This window comes from Drosophila guanche, unplaced genomic scaffold (assembly GCF_900245975.1).
Source record: "Drosophila guanche unplaced genomic scaffold, DGUA_6, whole genome shotgun sequence".
NCBI classification, from domain to species: domain Eukaryota; kingdom Metazoa; phylum Arthropoda; class Insecta; order Diptera; family Drosophilidae; genus Drosophila; species Drosophila guanche.
In genome coordinates, this window is record NW_022995747.1 from 653829 (window position 1) to 673923 (window position 20095).

At 47.2% G+C, this 20095-nt stretch overlaps 6 protein-coding genes across 6 annotated transcripts; 1 reads left to right on the forward strand and 5 right to left on the reverse strand.

Moving 5' to 3' along the window:
• Nucleotides 1–256: 256 nt before the first annotated feature.
• LOC117582746 (protein D2) lies at nt 257–17515 on the reverse strand. The gene is made up of 3 exons (XM_034270686.1): nt 17287–17515; nt 16728–17205; nt 257–288 (listed from the first exon to the last, which is right to left on the reverse strand). Coding segments are annotated over exons 1-3 (612 nt in total). The 5' UTR covers nt 17419–17515; the 3' UTR covers nt 257–286.
• Nucleotides 11055–13965, reverse strand: LOC117582744 (vesicle-fusing ATPase 2). The gene is made up of 2 exons (XM_034270684.1): nt 13790–13965; nt 11055–13679 (listed from the first exon to the last, which is right to left on the reverse strand). Exons 1-2 carry the CDS (start codon nt 13885–13887, stop codon nt 11537–11539), a joined length of 2241 nt encoding a protein of 746 aa, XP_034126575.1. The 5' UTR covers nt 13888–13965; the 3' UTR covers nt 11055–11536.
• On the reverse strand, nt 14363–15744 carry LOC117582745 (tRNA:m(4)X modification enzyme TRM13 homolog). The gene has a single exon (XM_034270685.1). It carries the CDS (start codon nt 15674–15676, stop codon nt 14375–14377), a length of 1302 nt encoding a protein of 433 aa, XP_034126576.1. The 5' UTR covers nt 15677–15744; the 3' UTR covers nt 14363–14374.
• Nucleotides 15985–16687, forward strand: LOC117582748 (probable small nuclear ribonucleoprotein Sm D2). Its single transcript, XM_034270688.1, has 2 exons — nt 15985–16124; nt 16247–16687. Coding segments are annotated over exons 1-2 (360 nt in total). The 5' UTR covers nt 15985–16122; the 3' UTR covers nt 16605–16687.
• A 93-nt stretch (nt 17516–17608) lies between the features above and the next one.
• LOC117582747 (protein D2) lies at nt 17609–18345 on the reverse strand. Its single transcript, XM_034270687.1, has 2 exons — nt 18215–18345; nt 17609–18162 (listed from the first exon to the last, which is right to left on the reverse strand). Exons 1-2 carry the CDS (start codon nt 18299–18301, stop codon nt 17680–17682), a joined length of 570 nt encoding a protein of 189 aa, XP_034126578.1. The 5' UTR covers nt 18302–18345; the 3' UTR covers nt 17609–17679.
• A 752-nt stretch (nt 18346–19097) lies between these two features.
• Nucleotides 19098–19880, reverse strand: LOC117583006 (protein D1). Its single transcript, XM_034271157.1, has 2 exons — nt 19712–19880; nt 19098–19655 (listed from the first exon to the last, which is right to left on the reverse strand). The coding sequence occupies exons 1-2, from the start codon at nt 19856–19858 to the stop codon at nt 19140–19142; spliced, it is 663 nt and encodes a 220-aa protein (XP_034127048.1). The 5' UTR covers nt 19859–19880; the 3' UTR covers nt 19098–19139.
• Between the last annotated feature and the right edge of the window lie 215 nt (nt 19881–20095).

The window sequence follows — 20095 nt, forward strand, 5'->3', positions numbered from 1 at the left end:
ATTTCCCACCTTTGTGGCTACATCGAAAAATTGAATTCAAATAGGCGAAACAAATGAAAATAAAGCATAAATAAATACAAACACAGACACATGCCGAAAGACACTGAGAAAGAGAGGAAGAGCGAGACATGCATTCATAGGGAGAGAGAGACAAACAAAGAGAGACAGAGCGAGAGCGCCAGCATAGCAACATACAATAAAAGAGACAAAAACAACAAAAAGTTCATTGAACTATTTGTGAGCTTTTTTTTGGTAAGCGTCAAAGTGTGATGTGTGTGTGTGTGTGCTTGGTCTCTTGGTTTCTTTAGTTTTATTCGTGGACTATGGTATCATAGCACATATAGTAGCTTCTTCTTCTTCGAAAGGTTTCCTCTGCTTCGCTTCGCTTTTTGTCTCGAGGTGTCATGTGGCCACCGCTGCTGCCTCTTCTGTGTCTTCGTGCGAATTTCTGCCGGACTTTACCCTGGGCCCCCCGACGGCCGGTAATGTAAGCTTTTATAATGAAATTACAAATTGATTGAATCATAGCAGGGCATGAAACCTATTAGCCCAACTCCCAGCCCCGTCGCGACATTTAATTCACCATTAAAAAACCAAACACAGCGAAGAGCCTCCCCGGCGACCTTGAGATTGGCAAGTGAGAATCCCATAAAAGCCAAGTCCTACCTCCCAGTGTATAAATTGCAATTAAATTGCTAACAATACAGCTCGGAGTATTACGATTGGGAGCAAAACTCGTCTGCTTGCTGGCAAACAGAATGCATTTAATGAACTTTTTGTTCTCATTGTTTCTTATTTGAAACTCTGGGACTATGCCAGACGACTGTGCACATTATTCTTACTGTTATTATTATTAGGTTTCTTTGTTGCACAGATTAGCACCAATTAATTATCTTATCGTATTCTGAGCGAAACAAGTATTTTGCGTTCTTTATTGGTACTTTTTTCAACTCAATTATTTTTGGGTATAATTTGAACACACGAAACCGGATTATTTGTAACGTCACAACAGGTATCAAAATGTACACTGAATCGATCACTGAATGGTCTAGTTAGGGAGCATTAATTTTGATAAAAATATAAGAATGGTTTGGTGTTAAATTATTTTATTTGGAAATTAATTTGTGGAAGCCATCCTCTCAGCGAGAAATTTAGTGTTTAATTTGCAGTCTCTAATTCCTTATATTATAACTCCACAAATTCCTAGCCTTGAACTTGTTCACTGCCACAAGAGAGCCGGTTAGCCAGGCTGCAAATATGAACTGACTTTCAATACAAAAAAGTGTCTGTTAAGCCACAAAAATATGTACATAAAGTAGCATGGCGTTCACCCCCCACAGACATGAGCACATGGTTTTGGCTCTTGCATAAGTAATATCCACAATAATCATACAAATGGCTCAGAGGCGTTTAATGCACAAAATGCGACACAGAGCAAAAGTGCCTGCCACCTACGGCGTGCATTGGGCTCGCTGAAAACATAAATAAATAATTAATAAATTAGAATAAGACGAAAAAACGACAACAAAAACAAAAACAAAAACAATAACGAGAGCGAGAGCGAGTTTTACGCGAGACACAGAGCTCGTGCCACACACACACACACATACACACACACACACACTCGGTGTAAAGCGTCAAAGCCAAAGCCAAAGCCAAGTTCAATATCAAATAACACGCGCGCCACGCTCCGATCTGGAACTCGAACTCGAACTCGAACTCGAGATCAATTCAGTCTCAATGAGCGGGTGAGAGACTAGTCATAGACACAGGAAGCATTAAGGAGATAAAAACAGCCCGAAAAGGCAATGTGCAATAAATCAAAATTAGCAGCATACAAGTTTGGGCCAAAGCCAAACGCCCTTTGCCGGGTCTCCCTCCCACACTCTGTGTCTATATGTACATATCTGTGTGTGTGTGTTTTTTCCGCTCTCTAAGTGCAGGTTGCAATCAATGCCGTAATAGCAATAACAACTTCCGTATTTCATGCGCTGTAATTTAGCTCAAGTAACATAAATGCAAAGCCAAACTCAAATGTTGACGCGACGCTGTTGCATTCAGACAAAATAGCAAACGGCAATCTGTGACAGCTGAAAACGGAACACATTTTGGTCCGTAAAGCGTAGACTGCAATTCAATATTTGCCACTGCAGACATCGGTCTGTCTGCACTCGATGCTGCAGCGATTGGCTGTGATTCGATCGGCGATGTTTACGCAAAAATTGACATAATTTGTTTATAAATGTTTAACGAGCGACCAGTGTGTGGGCGGATAAGCAAACAGTCGCAGACAGCGTCTGGCTGCAGAGACTCGTTGGCAATTGTGTAAATATAGAAAATGAAGCCACAGTCAGTGCTGGGAAATGGCAGACAAAATGCTAATTTAGCTGTCAAAGCAGCACTTTTTGACATTAGCTCTGCCATAAATTAGAGCATTTAATGCCAATAGAACCCCAAAAAACACGACACACGCAATTGTTCGACATCAGTTGAGACAATTTATAAACAATATTAATTAATTGCACAACGCCGACAAAGTTTACTTACAAGTTTAACTCGTTGCCAGAAAAGAAACACCAAAAAACGCACACCACACAAATAAATTCTCATCAAATGCGGAGACAATCAGAACTGGATATGCACATCCTTGACACTCTGCCCCCCAATTTGTTGTTATTATAGTAGAAATGTTGATTGCATAACTCCCAAAATAATCATCGACGACGCAGAGAAGAAAGCAAATGCGCACCGGGAACGCCGCGCAACCAGTAACAATTTTTGAATAAAGAGTGGCAAAAAAATTAATTAACATATTCATACATTGAGTTGAGTCTTGACGAAAGCCACCAAAGCCAACCAACAGAATGTTTGCATATAATTAAGGGATGTACTAAACATTCATGAAGAAATTTATTTATAGGCATGGAACATCCCTTGGGCTTCTATTTGTGCATCTATTTTCGATCCAAAAGGGAAGCTGAAGCTCAAACCCCGCCCAGTGCCAGCCTGAGGTGACGCATGGATATGGATATGGACCGCCCCCATGTGCAAGTGTATTAGTCACTCAGTCACACACATAAATACATGTGTAATTCCTTTTCATGGAATTGAACATGAAAATGTCAAATGCGAGTTCCGACTCGTAGCAAGGTGCGTAGTGGCACCCTCCCGCGGACTGCGGACCAAAGTCGAGTAGATTAGCAACAACAACAAGAAGCTATTACAATTATTATTACATATTAACATTTGTAGCATTCTTACATAGCTAATACATTATTACAGTAATTTAATAACATGTTCTCATGGCCAACCTGCTGGCCACTGGAGTCTCCAGTTCTAAGTTGGAGTGGGCCAGCGGGCCAGAGATACTCTCAGACTATTGACAGTATCGCTGGTGCATATTTTAAAGAGCCGCCAGCAATTACTTTGTAACAAGAAGCATGGCAATCCGGCAACAACAAATGCAACCAGGAGGTCATAATGAACGACACTTTACGGGCATTGGTTCGTTCCATCGATGGCTCGATGGGGTGTCGCTGCTCCCCCTCTTCCCCCTCCATTCGTGCTATCATCAAATATCACGATTTTCAGCTGTCAAGTTGGCCAGCCCTATGCGGATACGGACATTTGATCGCGCGATGTTGGGGATGTGAAAAGTGAAAATGCATCGTTCTAATTATAACACGTGATATCATCGGACGCGCATGATTTATGCACCAGATCCAGATACAGCTACAGCTAGAGCTAGAGCTACAACAACATATCCAGATCCGGCAGCACTTGACTCCGGCAACACCTGAACAGCCACAGCAAATCGTAGAGATCGGGGAGAGCTCTCAAGTTCAATGTTGCAAACGGAAAATCCGAGCTGCCAGACAAGGCAAACCCTTGAAAATGGAAGCGCCTCTGCGAGGGTCTTCTCAGCCATCCATCCACATGATACAATACGAGACGAGACGAGACGAAACGAGACGAAACGAGACGGCACTGGACACCCAAAACCGCAATGCCTCGATACACAATGAACGTGCAAATGTTTATGCAAATGCAGGGTCTGGTCTCGGGTCTCTGTATAAACAATTTCCATTTCGCTCGCTTTTAATTTCTTTGCGCACAAATTTCGAGTGTGTCGTTTTGTGTCCGCTAAATTGGGTCTACTCGCAGCTTATGCGGTTTTTTATGAATCTGACCTTAGTCATGATCATGAAACGCTCCAAATGTGTTCCACTGGGCGGCAATTAGGGCATGAATGGGGGCTAGCCAGTGCCAGTTACTGTCCAGACTGGAAATTGAATAACAAGAGGCAGAACGATTATAGATCAGTTGACATCAGCTGCAAAAAGAGTGTCCAGAACGTGACTTCGGTTCGTTCTTTGCACCGATCGAGGACTGATGGGACTGATTTGTGCCCCCACCATAGCAAACAAGCTCTAAATCAAGTTCAAAGTCAAACTAATTAGCAACAATTTAGCTAATCAATAATAGCGTAGATATTCCTCGAGCAGCAAACGCCCAAAAAACATGAAACATGTTTGGTTTTTTGGGTTTTTGGAATCGCTTTTTGGGCAGACACCACAAAAGCAGCCAGTGCTCTGGAGGGGGGGCTAGCCAAACTACTTACACTGACAAATACACCTGTACAGTGCACACACACACAGCGTACACTCATCACATAAATGCAAATAAATAATTAAAAGCAAATACAGCAGCAGAGCAACAACAAATCAACGGCAGACGGCTATATTTTGGCAGCGAACTTGTTTAATTTGCATAAAGTCACACAGCGATGCCACAAACGAGTGGCCCAGGAGGAGGGAGTGGAGCAGGAGCAGGAGGAGGAGGAGATGCCCACGCAGATGCAATTAAACAGGCGCGCGCGTAGATCCAGTCAGCTGTTGCGAGGGGAAGAGCAGCATCTTGGGACATTGGGATATACTTGTAGCATCTGAAGTCAGTCAGCACGGCTGGGACATAAATACATTTTTTATATGCACTTTGTGGACTGTTTTTGTTGTTGTTGCTCGCTCGCTCGCTCGCTTATTATTGTTCGGCTTTCAGGAATCGGAGTCGGAATTGGAATCTCAAACTAGTTCCTCGCAGAATTAGTGCAGCACATAAGTATGTACATATAAACTGTACATATGCTATGTATATAATATATATTTCAAGAAATATATGATTATCTCTGGGTACGTCAGCTAAAATTCGAGTTTATTCAGCGTGTTCTATTGAAAGGACAATAAACTCTCGGTAGAGCGCCAAGGTCAACCACATGGCATTAGAAGGCGAGATTATTCTTATACAATTCTAGCAGAGATCGCTTTAGATTTATACACTTGCGTATGTGCATGCATATCTTGATTCTAATATTAGCCAAACTGGATCGATTTTGTTCGATTTGTGACATCCATGGATGAGAATATTTTATAATAATTGCAAGCAGAAATGCATAAATGTTAGCCAGTTTGGGCATATGAAAACTTGGCTGCAACAGAGAATGTTGAATCTCTATTCATAATAATTAACACACTCATCATTAGTAATTTAAGTGCTTTATCCTGGCTGACGTTGGTCACAAAAAGAAACCAGAAGTGCCCGCAGTAGCTACTCCAAAATCCTTACACGTAAAATTCAACTTTCAAGGAAAACTTTAATCATTATTAAATCAAATATTATATGATATTTAAATACATTTCCACACTGCAGTACCTCACAGCTCTGGCAATGTGCGCTAATTACTCTTCACAGCTTCCTCCTTTTGTTTTAAATTTTAAATTAAAACCGATTTAACAGTAACTGGCGACTATTTGTACATGTGTACATGGGATTTAAATGTGTATTTTGTTGCCAGATATTCATGTGTTCAATGCACCCGATCGCAGGCAGTCGCAGTCGGTCTCCGAGTCGAGTGCCAGCTCGAGTCGAGATCTGCGATGCAGTTTTGTTTACACTTGATTTTGTCGTATTTTTTGATTAAGTGCATGGCGCAGAGCCATGGGGCTGAGCGAGTATAAATGAACTTTAGTTATCTTCCTGGCGAAGTTCGGGGCAATCAAGCCAAGAGTGTCGTCACATTGAAAGAGGTCAATCACCACTGAGATTGCGCCTTGGATGTCATTTCATGTAATTGAAGACAATTTATTTTATTTGCTAACGATATTACGACTTTATTTAATTAACTCCCAAAGCAGGAAGCCAGCTGGCCGACTAGTTGACAGTTCAGAGTGTCTCTGTATGACTGTACGAGTATGAATATGAACCATATTGCTCGAGATATATGTATGATAGCTACGCTTCGCGTATATACTTAAACAATGATTTGTATTTTTGCATGACTGACTGAGTCAGCCAGGGCAATCGGGGCCTGAAAGTATGGGTTTGCAAATAAAAAGCGCATAATAGGCGTTTAAATGCAATTTTCTCCGCAAAATGGTCAGATGAAATATCAAAAATTTCGAATTATATGTTTTGTAGCATGTTGATTAGAATGAAAAATGTCTGTGTGGAGTAGGGGGAAAAGGGACTGGCAAAAAACCATGAACGAACCGCACAGAAGTCCTTGCCTGACCAACAGAAATATTTGGGTAGCATCCATCCCCCATTCCAGTGAGAGACAGACAAGTCCAGCTCAAAGTCAGTCAGAGTGCGGACTTCTTGTCCGTTTTTTTTTTCCTGGGCTGTTTCCTCGACTCCTTGGGTTGGATGGAACGCTGGTCAATAATTTTGTGAGGGTGCCGCCAAGAACCCAAAAGGGCAGCAGACGCGACGCTTCTCTAAGTTTAGTTTTTTTTTTGGTTCTTTGGTTCTTTGTTTGAAATAGATTATTGGCAAATACATATGTATACAAATATTTATTTCGTCTGGCGTCTTGATCGTGTGGGTTCAAGGATTTTTCAGTGGGTTCAGTGAACCAAGTGTCTGCCGGAAATATCAAATTCGGTTTAATTATGGCCCAAGGAACTTATTAATATAAGTTTGATGAAAAGTGAAACACAATGGGCACACAAACAGATGTCATCCGGAGCATGTCATCTCCACGTGACATCTTAGTCTTCGTCTGCTGCCAATCCCGAAATCAATATCCGCCTTGCGTAAGTGTGCGCTATAATGACCTGAGGGCGTGGCCCCCCGCTAAAGGGGTAACTCCGAAAGGTAACGTAACCCGAGAACACCACCGACGAAAGTGAAGAAAGCAGAAGCTAGGCACGTGCCGCCCTACACCCCCGACAGCTGCCGTCTCACACAGAAAGGAAAGTGAACTACGACGCCTCGCTGGGAAGTCAATAGTGTGTATGTGCCCCAGAGAGGAGATCCAGATTGAGATCGGGGAATGTTGATGGAACGTTCTGATTGATCATGCGACAGGGGATATGGACTCTGCTGCTGCTGCTGCTGCTGCGGCTGCTGCGTGCCAAGGAATTCCTAAGAAAATGGCACAAAAAAACGCCGCTCTGGGCAGCACGCAAAAAAAGGGTGGAATACAATATAATAATAATAAGGAGGAGCACACACACACACACACACACACACACTGAGAGAGATCTCTGATCGTATTATTTAATTTGGAACTGTGCCGAGGCGAGGCATGATGTTTTTTCCTCCTGCTGCTGCTGCTGCTGGAGGCTGTGTGTGTATCAATGAATCGAAATGAAATGAAATGAAATGCGAATCCGAATGTCCCGATCGCGTGCGGCAACATTTTCACAGATTTCGAGTGGTTCGTTGGGTTCTGCGCCGGCTTTTTGCCCTGATTTTCGGGCTGCTGGCTGCTGCGTTTTGATTTGTGTTTCGGTTTGTTACCGGCTTTTGATCATGCCTCATGGTTAGGGTTTTTTGTGTAAGCTTGTGGGTTGCGTCTTCTGTTTAGGATATAAATGCGATATAAATACAGATGCCCACTGGTTGCCCTTTACCCCCTCCACTCAATTTAAATGCTTTTGCCCATATCTACTTGATGACGAATACGCATGCAAGTTCCACGAAACTGCCCCCCCACAAATACCACAAATAGTTTCGGGCTGGACTCTCCTGGCCACTTCTTGGCTCGCATGCCAAATTGCAACTCAATTATAAATTGCAACAAAACAACAGAAAAACCATACAAAATATGCCCAAACACCGTCCGAGACACTGCAGTGTAAAATTGTAGTGCAGCGTGGAGGCGCAACGGGTAAAATAGCTAATTTAACTGCTGGTTTCGCATACGGGCACATGCACCACGCTTGAAAACATCAATGAAAATGCCATGAAAATGCAGTTGGAGCTCTGGAAAATCCATGAAATGTGCGAGTACAGCGCGAAAAAACCTTCCGCGTTTGTGTAATGCAGGAAGATTTTTGCATGATGTTTGCTTTTGCTTTTGTCTTTTGCTTCACTCTCACTTGCACAGCGGCGGCAGCAGGTAGCTGGTACGCCGGGTACCAGCGCCATCGGTGGGCCAGCGATGCTAGCGAATTACAGCAATTGCGCGGGGGTGGGCTGGGGAATGAGAGAGAGAGAGAGAGACCCAAAGAACTGTCTAGAAAATGCAACAAAAAATTTCGGCTGCGCTGCACTGAAGAAAAAATCTTTCTACTTGCATTTGCCTTGTGTATGTGTAGTTTATCTCAGTGGAACCGCTAGGGATATGCTTTTATTGCAGTGTATGAATGGATATGAAAAAAGGAAACAGATCCGAAGCTGCAAGTGAGAGCGACAGTGAGAGAGCGTTCAATTGGAAAGAAAGCTAATAAAGCGAAATAAGTACAACAATTGCGCGGGGATGGGTTGGGGAATGAAAGAGAGGGACCCAAAGAACCGTTTAGAAAATGCAACAACAAATCTCGGTTGCGCTGCACTGACGAAAAAAGGTTCCTCCTCGTTGCTTTGTTTATGTGCCGTTATCTTAGTGGATCAGCGAAAGATGTACTTTTATTGCAGTGTATCGATAAAGGAAACGGTGCCGCAAAGAGAGAGAGAGCAGAAAGAGAGTGAGCGCATTCAATTGGAAAGAAAGCAAGTGAGAGCAGCTAAGTAAAAACACATGACAGAGCAGAGCCCGCGTCACAGCCTACCCATTCCCATATCCTCTCCAGCTTTAGCTCCAGATGCGCTTGCACCTCCCCCTCCTCCACCTCGTTTGCCTCTTCCACCTTTCTCGAGACAGCGTGCGAAAGTGAAATCGAACCTTTTGCTGCCGGCGTTTGCGCTTTTAACAGCAACAACAACAACAACAACAGGCAGTCAGCAGTGAGGCCGCAGTCGTCTCGGGCCGGTTTCAAAGTTTACGAGGGGCGCGACTGAGCTGAGACTGGGGCGGCGGCTCGGCAGCGGGCGCGGGCTTTGGCTTTGGCTTTGCTTTTGGCCGGACAAGTGCGCCCTGGCCGAGAGCGGGGTTCAATTAATAATAACAAAAATACAAATTTGTAAAAGTTTCGCATTTATTTTTAAAGGGAAACGACGACGCTGAATGAAAATCCGTTTTGGCTTTAATTTTGGGCTTCGTCGTTGCATTTTTGGCCCGGTCACTGAACTTTGTCCGACTGGACTTTCGTCACGAAAAACTTTTGCATACGTGAGCGGATGACGGACAGGCCCGGATCAGGCCCACCCACTAATTACACACTGGCCTGCTAAGTGGTGGGTGGGTTGATGAGTCGACGGGATCGGGTTGCTTGCACTCTCCTCTCCGTGACGTGGAAAATGGTTCAAGGGACAGTTCCCGGATAGCATGCATTTGTGGGACTAATTGTGGGACAAGAGCCAGCGGCAATTCCATTCCATTGGCAATGCAAATCAATTTTTAAGATCTCAACAACTATGCAGCTTTAATTAGTTAATAAGCGGCACCTGACACCGTCGCGACACTGTAGAGTGTCTCTGGCTCCGGCTCTGGACCCAGGATTCCTCAGAAGCGCTGATAAAGTGGCGCTCTCCGCCACTGGACTGAACCGCTTCGCACCACAAATGGGCGCCGAGCGCAATTAGCTTCATATATCAATTAATCTATGCTCCTATCTGCTCTACTCCATATTACGTATACGACGCGCGCACTGCTCGAGTGTTTTCATTATAAATCATTTATTTAAATTACATATTGGAGCAGTCGGCAATTGGCGACTCTGACTGGTTGTGGTCAGCATTGATTGGGTTCCGTGCCATCAAGACTGGCCCTGTCTTGGCCAGCGCCGAGCTCAGCCTCTGCTGGCGGGTCAGTGCGGCGTCCGAACGGCTGATCGATGTCTGGTGTATCGGGTTATGGCTTTTGCTATGTCACGGCTCTGGCTGGTGATAATTTCTGACGCCTCTCAGCTGGACAGACGTCTGGCGGCGAACCGAGAAGCATTATTGAAAAGAATTTAATTTAAATAATTTAAATTATTAGTTTTCAATTGAGATGTTCCCTTAAGGGCTCACTTGATGATTCAATACTGACATTTACATTTATACATAAATTTATTAGATATATTTATCATATTTCAATGAATACAGAGAATAATTTTTGCATTATTAAAAGTACATCGAATACAGGTTTATGTTCTGGGTGCTGGAAAATGAATTCATTTTTAGCCTCATTTGTCATTATATTAATTCGATGCTGCGGCTAATATTTCATCTATCGGTCGATGGTTTTTTGTTGGGAGTGCAGTTTCTCGAGCAGAATTGACTTGCAGTCAATGCACGCACCTTCTTAAGCTAGTTTTGAAACCTAAATTGATCTAGTAGTAGCACAGTGCAAACTGTTATACAACATGACGAGTATAACTACCCTCTAAGGGATATTTATATACCCTACGGAAGGGATATGTCCCTCCAAGAGAGGACGTGTATGGTTATTACTTCGTATAGCTCTACTTGGACATAGTGGACACATTTTGCACTCAAAGAGTCATAGGGAATATACATATAAGTTTTTCTTTTAACTGACTTTTGGCCCGGTTTTGGATTTGTATACAAAAATTGTTCGTTTGGTTGAATCATCTAAAGATAAATTCCAAAATAGTTGCTTCAGAAAACGTACAAAATACAACATGTTTCGTATAAAAGGATTGCTCCGAATTGATCTGTCTTTTGTCTGTTTTTTGTGCTATTTGACTAGTTTCGGGCAATGCAACTCCTTGGTCGCTAAATGCCAGTTACAGAAAGTCTTTTGGTTCGTTGGGCATTCGCAGAACATGACATTTGTGCTTAGACAGCGAGCGAGGCTAGGATTATACTTGGACATTCAGTTACATTTTAGGTCTTTTGTTTGCGCTTACAAAATGTTCTAATACAACTTTAATGAACAATTGCCAAGGGCTAATTCAATTGGTTAAATCATAATACAGCTAGGGGACGACTAATTACAATAATTACACACACAAGACACACGAGACTCAGGGACAGGGACAGGCAAGTCTTCCAGGCCACCCATTCTATCCATGGAATGTTCGCCAAATCAAATTTTCGGGGTCACAATATTTGAGCTGATGGAATGGGCAAGCATCCATCGTTGTAGGGCCTAGAAAGCATCGTTGAGCTCCACGACGGACAGGCGGAGTTCCGTAACGGTCGGTAGCTAGTGGGGACGCGCCACCATGGACAAGCCGCCCTGCTCCTCCAGCTTGGACAGGAACTTGACGACGCGATAGTTGGGCTCCGACTGGCGGATCATGTCGATTATCGCGAGCAGCTTCTTGATGCCAATGCAGACCCGCTTGCCGGCCATGTTCCGGGCAATGCTCTGCAGCTCCTCGGGGCTAAACAGATCCGAATCCTCGAGCACGGCCAGCACGTGATCGCAACTGGACAGATTGGACACGTGCAGGACGGATGTGAAGGCCGGCAGCATTTCCATTTCCTCCAGCACCTCGCGACGACTCGACGTGCACAGAATTAGCAGCTTGCGGCCCTTTGGCGGCTGCTTCTTGAGCAGCACCAGCAGCGCCTGCAGCGTGAGATTTGAGTAGCGGGGTCCAATGGATCCGTAGTCCAGCAACCGTTCCACGTTGTCCACCACAATGCAGCTGAGTGTCGAGCGGTAGGCATCGTCGAAGATCTTGCGTATGTGCAGGCACTTTGCGGACTCCGTGAAGCCGACCATGTCCTCGGGCGAGCAGACCTTCACGAAGGGGAAGTCGCTCATCTTGGCGAGGTTAGCGGCCAGCGCTGATTTTCCCGAGTTGGGCGCACCTTCGATGAGCACGGACACCAGGCCAGAGCTCTCCGTGGCCTTGGCCTGCTGCACGTACAGCATGCCATCCTCCAGCAGCTCGGACACAGGCGAACCCCAGTTGATAATGCCGCGGGCCAGCATATTCTCCAGCATCTCCTGTGCGGTGCCAAATGCCGGCTTGATGTCGTTGTCCAGAGCGTGCATAAAGTCCGAGCGGGTGACCTTCAGTTTCTCCATGGCCTCGGGATCGACGTGCACCTTGGAGTCCGCCTTGATAAGGCGATTCATGGCCGTCGACTGGGCGGCACGAACCAGACCCTCCAATTCGGCGCCACTAAAGTTCTTTGTCCTGGCAGCGATCTCGATGTTGTCCACATCGCTGGCAATCTTGTTGAAGTCCCGCATCCGTTTTGTGTGGATATTGAGGATCTGGACGCGGCCCTGCTCGTTGGGCAGGCTGATTTCCATTTGCACCTCCAGGCGGCCAGGTCGAAGCAGCGCCTCATCTATCATATCCCTGCGATTGGTCATGCCGATGACGAGGATGTTGTTCAGCTGCTCCACGCCGTCGATCTTGGCCAGCAGCTGGTTCACCACGGTGTCGTGGACGCCGCTGTTGCCCGCCACGGAGCCTCGCGCCTTGCAGATGGCATCGATCTCGTCGAAGATGATGATGTGCAGCCCGCTGTTGGGTCCCAGCCGCTTCTCCTCCTCCTCGGCATCAGCAAACAGCCGCCGGATGTTGGCCTCCGACTCGCCCACATACTTGTCCAGGATCTGCGGCCCATTCACGATCTTAGGCTCGCGAGCATTCAGCATGGTGCCAATCTGTCGGGCCATCAGCGTCTTGCCAGTGCCGGGGGGTCCATAGAGGAGGATGCCCTTGACGTGCTTGATGCCCAGCTGCTCCACCAGCTCGGGAGGGAAGACGCGCGAAGCAAAGGCTCGCCGGAAGATGGCGTTGAACTCGTTGTCCAGGCCGCCGATGCCCATCTTGCCAAAGTCCCAGTCCGGATTGATGATCGACTGCCGCACAATCTTGCCCTTGGACCTGCCCTGCAGATTCAGCACCGAGTTCTCGGCCTTCTCGAACTGCACTACCGTGTTGCCCAGGATGCGGCCGAAGCGGACATTCCGCGACTTGGGCTCCTTGCCATCGCCCACGGTGCGCGGGTCCACTGCCTCCAGTGTCTTGACTGCCAGGCCGAGGAATTTCTTGTCCTTGAACTGAAAGACCAGAGACTGGCCCACAGTCAGGGCCATGCCCGAGAACTGCATGATGAACTCCTTGGCCATTTCGTCCGAATCGTAGGGCTCCTGCGTGGTGGTCTTCTTCTGCAGAAAGTCCGTCTCAAAGGAGACTTGAGTGATGATGTCCGAGCTGGCGTCGAAGCGGTACGGACGCACATCGATCTCCTGGTTGATGGACAACGACGCCCACTTGCGCTGCACCAGCGAGAAGCCCACATGATCACGTGGCATATCCGCAATCTTCTCCAGCGCAAAAATGTAGTGCTGTCCGGGTCCCGGCGAGATGTCCACATATCTATCAATGAGAAAAACAATGAAATTAGTCGCTGCTCTGCTCAGAGAGACGCCCACGTAGCGCAGCGCTGGCGTCACACACAGCCAAAAGGTACGGGGAGGGAGACTGACTTTACTTCCTCGGTGAAATCGTTGATGTTCACGATGGCCTTGTTCGTCAGCGATAGCTCGTCCGTGGGGCACTTGATGGCCTTCATTTTATGTGCCATTTTGATCAGGATTTAAGATGTTTTGTTCCAAAAATGATAAATGTTTTTTTTTGCCAGCAAATCAGTGTTATTGATCAAATATACCGCAAAACCCTAAAAAAAATACCTTCTCATTTTATAAATATACCGTATTCCTAAATCATATTCCACGATGTTAATGTTCTATTTGATATTACTAGCTAGTTAGGAGTCTCAGCCATGAAACTTTAAATTTATCCGGTTTATCAATTAATGCTCCTCAAGATCGGCTAGTTTTCAGGACTGCCTTTTATCGAAATGTCTGCAAAATAAGGCTAAAACTAAAACGGTCAATCCACAAAAATAACATACAACGTTACGTGAATGGGTATAGATTGCTACGCAATCAAAACTTTATGAGTCACCAACAGCTGACCCCCAAAAATGTATCGTGTTCCACTAATCGGAATCGAACTAAGCCCACTTAAGCCCCCTTCCTTTGAACAACTTGTAGAAATAATCTTTAAAATTAACTATCTTTATTATTGCACTTGGGATTGTTGCGCCTGGCTAGCAGCACGACATTTTCCAACGTTACTTCCCGCGGGACATAGAACTTCAGCGACGCCTCGAAGCCATTGGCACGCAGATGCTCGAGACGGCCGTGATCCAAGATCCTTTTGCACTGGTAGCCGATCTGTTCGCGCTGTTCTCGGGTCAGTCTTTGGGTGGGCGGTTCGCCGAGCTCCTCGTGAGCCTCCGCCATGGCCTTGCGACGCTCCCGACTGACGCCCGTGCCGCAGACCGCCCAACTGACCATTTTGGTGATGATGGCGAACTCCCGGGGTCCAATGCCGGCCGCCTGCAGCCAGGACTGGCCGACGTAGGAGCGCCACGAGCAGCGGTGATGGCAGCACACGGCAATGAGGATGTAGTCAGTGGCAGCAGCTCCATCAGCCAGAACACAGCGCAACGTGAGATCCGTGGCCGCTCCACAGAGATGCTTGGACAGGGCGACATTCCGCTTGGTCCGCTGCAGCTCCGGCAGAGCGGACATTCTGAGGTCCGCGATGTCTGCGCGGATGCGCTGGACCAGCTCCTTGTTGGTCACTTTGTTGTCCTTCTTGTGGCGCAGCGACATGCGATCGATCAGCACCACCTGCGAGTGGGAGAGGCTCAGCGCTTCCAGCGCTGTGGCCAGGAAGAAGGCCAACTGGCCCTTGCCGGCGCCAAACTCAATGAAACTCGTGCTGTCCGTCAGCTGCTGGTCGTGCTCTAGGATGCCCAACAGTGCGGAGGCCTGCACCAGATGCTTGCGCGACTCCTGGCCGTACTCCTCGTGGCTGAGCGGCTCCTCGAGGCTGGCGTGCTGCAGGTGCAGATCCTCGATGCTGTTGCCCACGTGCTTCTCGTACAATGTCCGCACTTTGTCTATTACGCTGTAGAACTCAGTGTCCTCGAGCTCGTGGAGTTTCAGCTTGCTGTTTGTTTCCTCATCCTCGGGGTTTTCCAGCTCCTCGCCGGCGTTGACGTTTTTGACGATGTAGGGCAGCGTGCTGGCCAGCTCCCGGGCATTGCAGATTGTCAGATGCTTGGCCAGCTTCCTCTTGAACACAGTGTGCTTCGGGTCTAGTGGGCAGGGAATCCGTTCAGCAGCCGCATCCACATCTTGGCTCTCCTCAGTGGCAGGGCAATGGGCGCCGCAGAAGAGGCTTCCCATGTTGGCTGACATCTTGCAGTGGCGTTTCTTGCGCGGCACCCAGTAGGTGCATGTGGTAACTTCAGCCGCCTCATCTACCTGTTGGGTCATCTTGGGTTTCTTGGCAGCCATGAAAATAAGTTTTTAAAACTAATTCCAAACTCGTGCGGACCGAGCGACCGCGGACTTATCGATAAAATATACCGCAAGAACATCAAAAATATACCGAAATATATATACCGACAAGGTGCGCGTCTAACAGCACTTTTTAATGGCTGAAAAACTAAAATCTTATCTGAATTGGCTTTAATTTATACTTTTGGGTTATATATTTAAATAGTTTGTTAATCTTGTATACCTTCAAGCCCAATTATTAAGAATTATATGCCGCCTTGCAAGATATTTTGGAGGGTCCGACGGTATATTTTATCGATAGTTCCGCGGTAGCACGGTTTACCACCTCTAAGCAAAGTAAAGTAAAAAAAGCCGCGTTTGTTAAGAAAAACCACAAAAACTAACTAAAAACCAATAAAGAACCATACCTTCTTGCATTTACCAACGTCTTAAGAAACTATAACATGTAAGTAACATCAGGAAACTATGAAAACCCAATCCCTGAGACCCCTGCCGACCAGTAACATGTGCTGTGTGCCGGCTTTTGCCCATTGTTGTAGCGTCAAATAATTTCGAATTATTTTGCAGGGCTCTTGTGAAACCAAAATCGGAGCTGACACCCGAGGAGCTGGCCCGCCAGGAGGAGGAGGAGTTCAACACGGGACCCCTGTCCGTGCTCACACAGTCGGTGAAGAACAACACGCAGGTGCTCATCAATTGCCGCAACAACAAGAAGCTGCTGGGCCGCGTGAAGGCCTTCGACCGCCATTGCAACATGGTGCTGGAGAACGTGAAGGAGATGTGGACGGAGCTGCCGCGCACGGGCAAGGGCAAGAAGAAGGTGAAGCCCGTCAACAAGGATCGCTTCATCTCGAAAATGTTTCTGCGCGGCGACTCTGTGATCCTGGTGCTGCGCAATCCACTGGCCACAGCAGCCGGTAAATAGACTGTCCCGCCCAAAAACCCACAACACGAATAGAATACTTTCCACTAAAGTCAATAAAACCAAAAGCGATTTTCTATAATTAATCCACAAAATGTGATGTCAAAAGGTGTGCAATAATCGTCTACTCCTCGGACAGCTGCTTGTGGAGCTCTGGAACGTAGTCATCGTACTGCGCCTGGTAGAAGTTGCCGGCCACGGGATTGCCCAGCTGATACTCCTCTGCAAACTTGGCTGCCTTGAAGCTGGGTCTGTCGCGACGCGACTTGTTGCTTACGTGCTTCTCCTTAAAGTCCAGCTTGCCGGGCTGCTTGTACAGCAGGAAGACGTAGCGATGGAGGCCCGTACCCTTGGGTGGACCGGAGCCAATGTAGGCAGTCAATACATCGCCGCTGGCCACATCGTTGCCGGGAATGTTGACCACCACCCAGTGCTTGAACTCGCGGAACTTTGGCTCGGCGCGACTGGGCGCATCTGGATCGGTGAGGATGAGTGTGTAGTAGTCGCCGGGTGCGGCAGACCACTCGACCAAGGGCTGATCCTTCACCTGTGTGGGCGTTAGCTCTACGCCTTCCTTCGCCACGAGTCCCTCTTTGTAGGTGACCTTTGAACGGAAAGTTTTAAATAGTTTTAGTTTGCTGCGAAGTTTCTGTGAAGTTTTGTTTGTGTGTCTGCGTTGCCCCACCTTTAGGAACTGGTTTGGTGCCTGGGCAATGACATCGGGCACCACCTCATGCGACGCAAAGACCTCCTCCACGGAGGCGGAAGACTGCGCAACAGCCACAATGCTGGCCAGCAGTATGGGAATCAGCAGCATCTCGGCACAGAACTGGAAAACGGAGCAGCGACTTGGTTGTGTGAAAAGGCGCGACCAGATCCCGAACAAGGTCTGACAGCAACTGAAACCAGTTTGGCCCGGTGGCACACTCTTAAAGCGAGTCTCGTCTGGCCCAGAGAGCTTTTTAATGGGAAAAGCCAACCCCGTCCTCTGATCGAGAAGCTCGCGGTTAATTACTCGTCGCGCTTCAATGCGAATTTTAATAGTTATCAGACATACAATTTGTGACCATATTTAATGCTACTTCTTGCCAGAGAGCTGCTTGTACAGCTTGGGCACATAGCTGTCGTACTTGGCCTGAAAGAAGTTGCCGGCCACAGGAGTGCCAAGATCGTACTTCGCCACGAACTTGCTGGTGCTGAACTTGGCCCGATTGTCGCCGCTGGTCTTGGGTATGCGTTTCTCCTTGCAGGAGAGCTTCTGCTTCTGCTTGAACAGCAGAAAAACGTAGCGATGCAGACCCGTGCCGTCGGGCGGCCCAGCGCCCACATATTCGGTGAGCACGTCCCCAGTCGCGATCTGTGTGCCGGGTATGTTCACCACGAGCCAGTGATGCCACTCACGGAACTTCGGCTCCTTGCGACTGGGCGCATCCGGATCGGTAAGGAGGAGCGTGTACATCGCACCCGGCTCTGCGTCCCATTCCACAGTCGGATGAGCCTTCACCTGAGTGGGCGTCAGTTCGGCTCCCTTGTCGACGACCAGACCGCCTCCATACGTGACCTACGTGGAGTTAATTGCGGTCAGAAAGGTCACACGCTTATTGGGATCCTACCGTGAGCAGAGCAGCTGGCGCCGCAGGGAGTATATCTGGAACTATTCCATGCTTTGCAAAGCATTCGGCAGCCTCGGAGCTCGACATTTTCCAAAATTAAATTATAGACTGCTGGAACAATAAGCAACGAAAAGGGCCAGGAATGCTATGATCTTAATATATGTACATATGTTAGGGACATTTACTTGCATTTATATATTAAACCGTCACATACATATGTACATACACACATACTTACATATAAAAAATAAATGCGAAAAGACCGCTTGGAACGGTGAATGCAGCTGAGAGGTAGGTGGAGATGCGGATTAGCGCTCGCTCATTCTCTCTTCTGTCACCTCCCACGGTCTCCATCTGTTCCTCTTCCTTTTTGCACGCTAATTCCGCAACGTTTTGCTTGCTGGAATAGGGGTGTGAGCGGGAGAGTGTTAAATTCTATGTGGTCATGCGCTGAGTCACGTACGCATCGATCCCGCGCTATTTTCACGGATATCGAGGTGTTTACCAAATAATTACAATTTTTGTTGGTGGTCTAATTGCTATAAAAGTGTAACAGCGTGGTTTCTTGGTGTGTCCCTAGTAAGATGGTGCACATCGGTGCTCCAGCCGTCTGTGAGACAACCCATAATTCCATGCTCTCTTCTGTCATCTTCCATGGTCTCCTCCTGTCCCTATTCCATGTTGCTTGCCTATTCTGCTATAATGTGGGAGAGCGGACTTTTAACCGTTTGACCACTTGCTTAAGCAGTGGAGTGAGCGGGAGAAGAAGAAAGGAAGGAATAAGCGAGAACATGAGTCACGTACGCATGTCGGTCCCTAGCTATTTTCACGGTTTTTGCAGTGTGTTAAAACTAATCAAAACATTTGTTGTTTTTTGTGTTTTTATTCCTGCAAAAGTGTCGTTGAGTTAATCTTCACATTACTTTTACGTCTCCAAGTTTTTGTGGGTTTCTTTTTGGTGCGCCCCTTGCGAGATGGAGTCGTACAGGGCTGGAACATCGGTGCTCCAGCCGGCAGTGAAGACATTGCCAGCCACCGGATAGCCAAGCTTGTAGCGTTTTGCAAATTCCATGCTCTTGAAGTTGCTGCGTCCCGTTAGAATGTGCTTGGGCAGTTTGGGGAAATTGAATTTACAGTAGTCCCGTTGCCTGTAGAGCAGAAAGACATAGCGGTGCATGCCACTGCCAGAGGCCGGTATGGCTCCCACATAGCCGACGCGAACATCCCCCATGATGAGCTGATTGCCGGGAATGTTAAGCACCATCCAGTGCAGAAATTCCCGCGCCGAAGGCTGCTGGGCGCTGGGCGCATCCGGATCGATCATCAGCAGCGTGTAGTAGTTCGTCATGGGTGCGTTCCAGGCCACGTAGGGCTCATCGCGCACCTGCATGGGCTGCAGCTCCACGGCGCGATCCGCTTCAATAGATCCCAGATACGTGACCTAAGAGGGGAGGTTATACAAAATCAACGGCGTGATCCCTCTGGGATTTTACTTACATTGAGAAACTCCTGTGGTCCAGTTTCTATTATATCGGGAATGACTTCCAGGTGCCTCAGGAACTTGCCCACCTCGGTTTCCGAATCAAAATCTGCACCGCACAGCGTGCAGCTCAGGCAGAGCATTATCCAGTGGTGGACCAACATTCTATAGGTAGTTTTTCAACTGACTAGAAATATTCCTTGGCTGCGGCTTAAATACACTTGAGGCTCACAGCCAACACACATTTATTTAGTCCATGGTCCATGGCCCTTGGTTTTTGGGCAAAACAGCTGCCGACTCGATTCTGATTGACTCATTTGTCATCAATTTGCTGCCCTGCACACCTTTAATCAGTCTTCAAGTGAAAGGGAAGTGCTTGGCGTGCCTCAGAGCAATTTGCT

What these genes read in the sequence shown, in the direction of transcription:
- LOC117582744 (XM_034270684.1), bottom strand. Translation starts at nt 13,887, where the DNA reads ATGGCACATAAAATGAAGGCCATCAAGTGCCCCACGGACGAGCTATCG. An exon ending in GATTTCACCGAGGAAGTAAA is followed by an intron (nt 13,680 to 13,789) that starts GTCAGTCTCCCT and finishes TCTCATTGATAG; the next exon opens with ATATGTGGACATCTCGCCGG.
- LOC117582747 (XM_034270687.1), bottom strand. Translation starts at nt 18,301, where the DNA reads ATGTCGAGCTCCGAGGCTGCCGAATGCTTTGCAAAGCATGGAATAGTT. An exon ending in CGCCAGCTGCTCTGCTCACG is followed by an intron (nt 18,163 to 18,214) that starts GTAGGATCCCAA and finishes AACTCCACGTAG; the next exon opens with GTCACGTATGGAGGCGGTCT.
- LOC117582746 (XM_034270686.1), bottom strand. Translation starts at nt 17,418, where the DNA reads ATGCTGCTGATTCCCATACTGCTGGCCAGCATTGTGGCTGTTGCGCAG. An exon ending in CACCAAACCAGTTCCTAAAG is followed by an intron (nt 17,206 to 17,286) that starts GTGGGGCAACGC and finishes TTCCGTTCAAAG; the next exon opens with GTCACCTACAAAGAGGGACT.
- LOC117582745 (XM_034270685.1), bottom strand. Translation starts at nt 15,676, where the DNA reads ATGGCTGCCAAGAAACCCAAGATGACCCAACAGGTAGATGAGGCGGCT.
- LOC117583006 (XM_034271157.1), bottom strand. Translation starts at nt 19,858, where the DNA reads ATGTTGGTCCACCACTGGATAATGCTCTGCCTGAGCTGCACGCTGTGC. An exon ending in GACCACAGGAGTTTCTCAAT is followed by an intron (nt 19,656 to 19,711) that starts GTAAGTAAAATC and finishes CTCCCCTCTTAG; the next exon opens with GTCACGTATCTGGGATCTAT.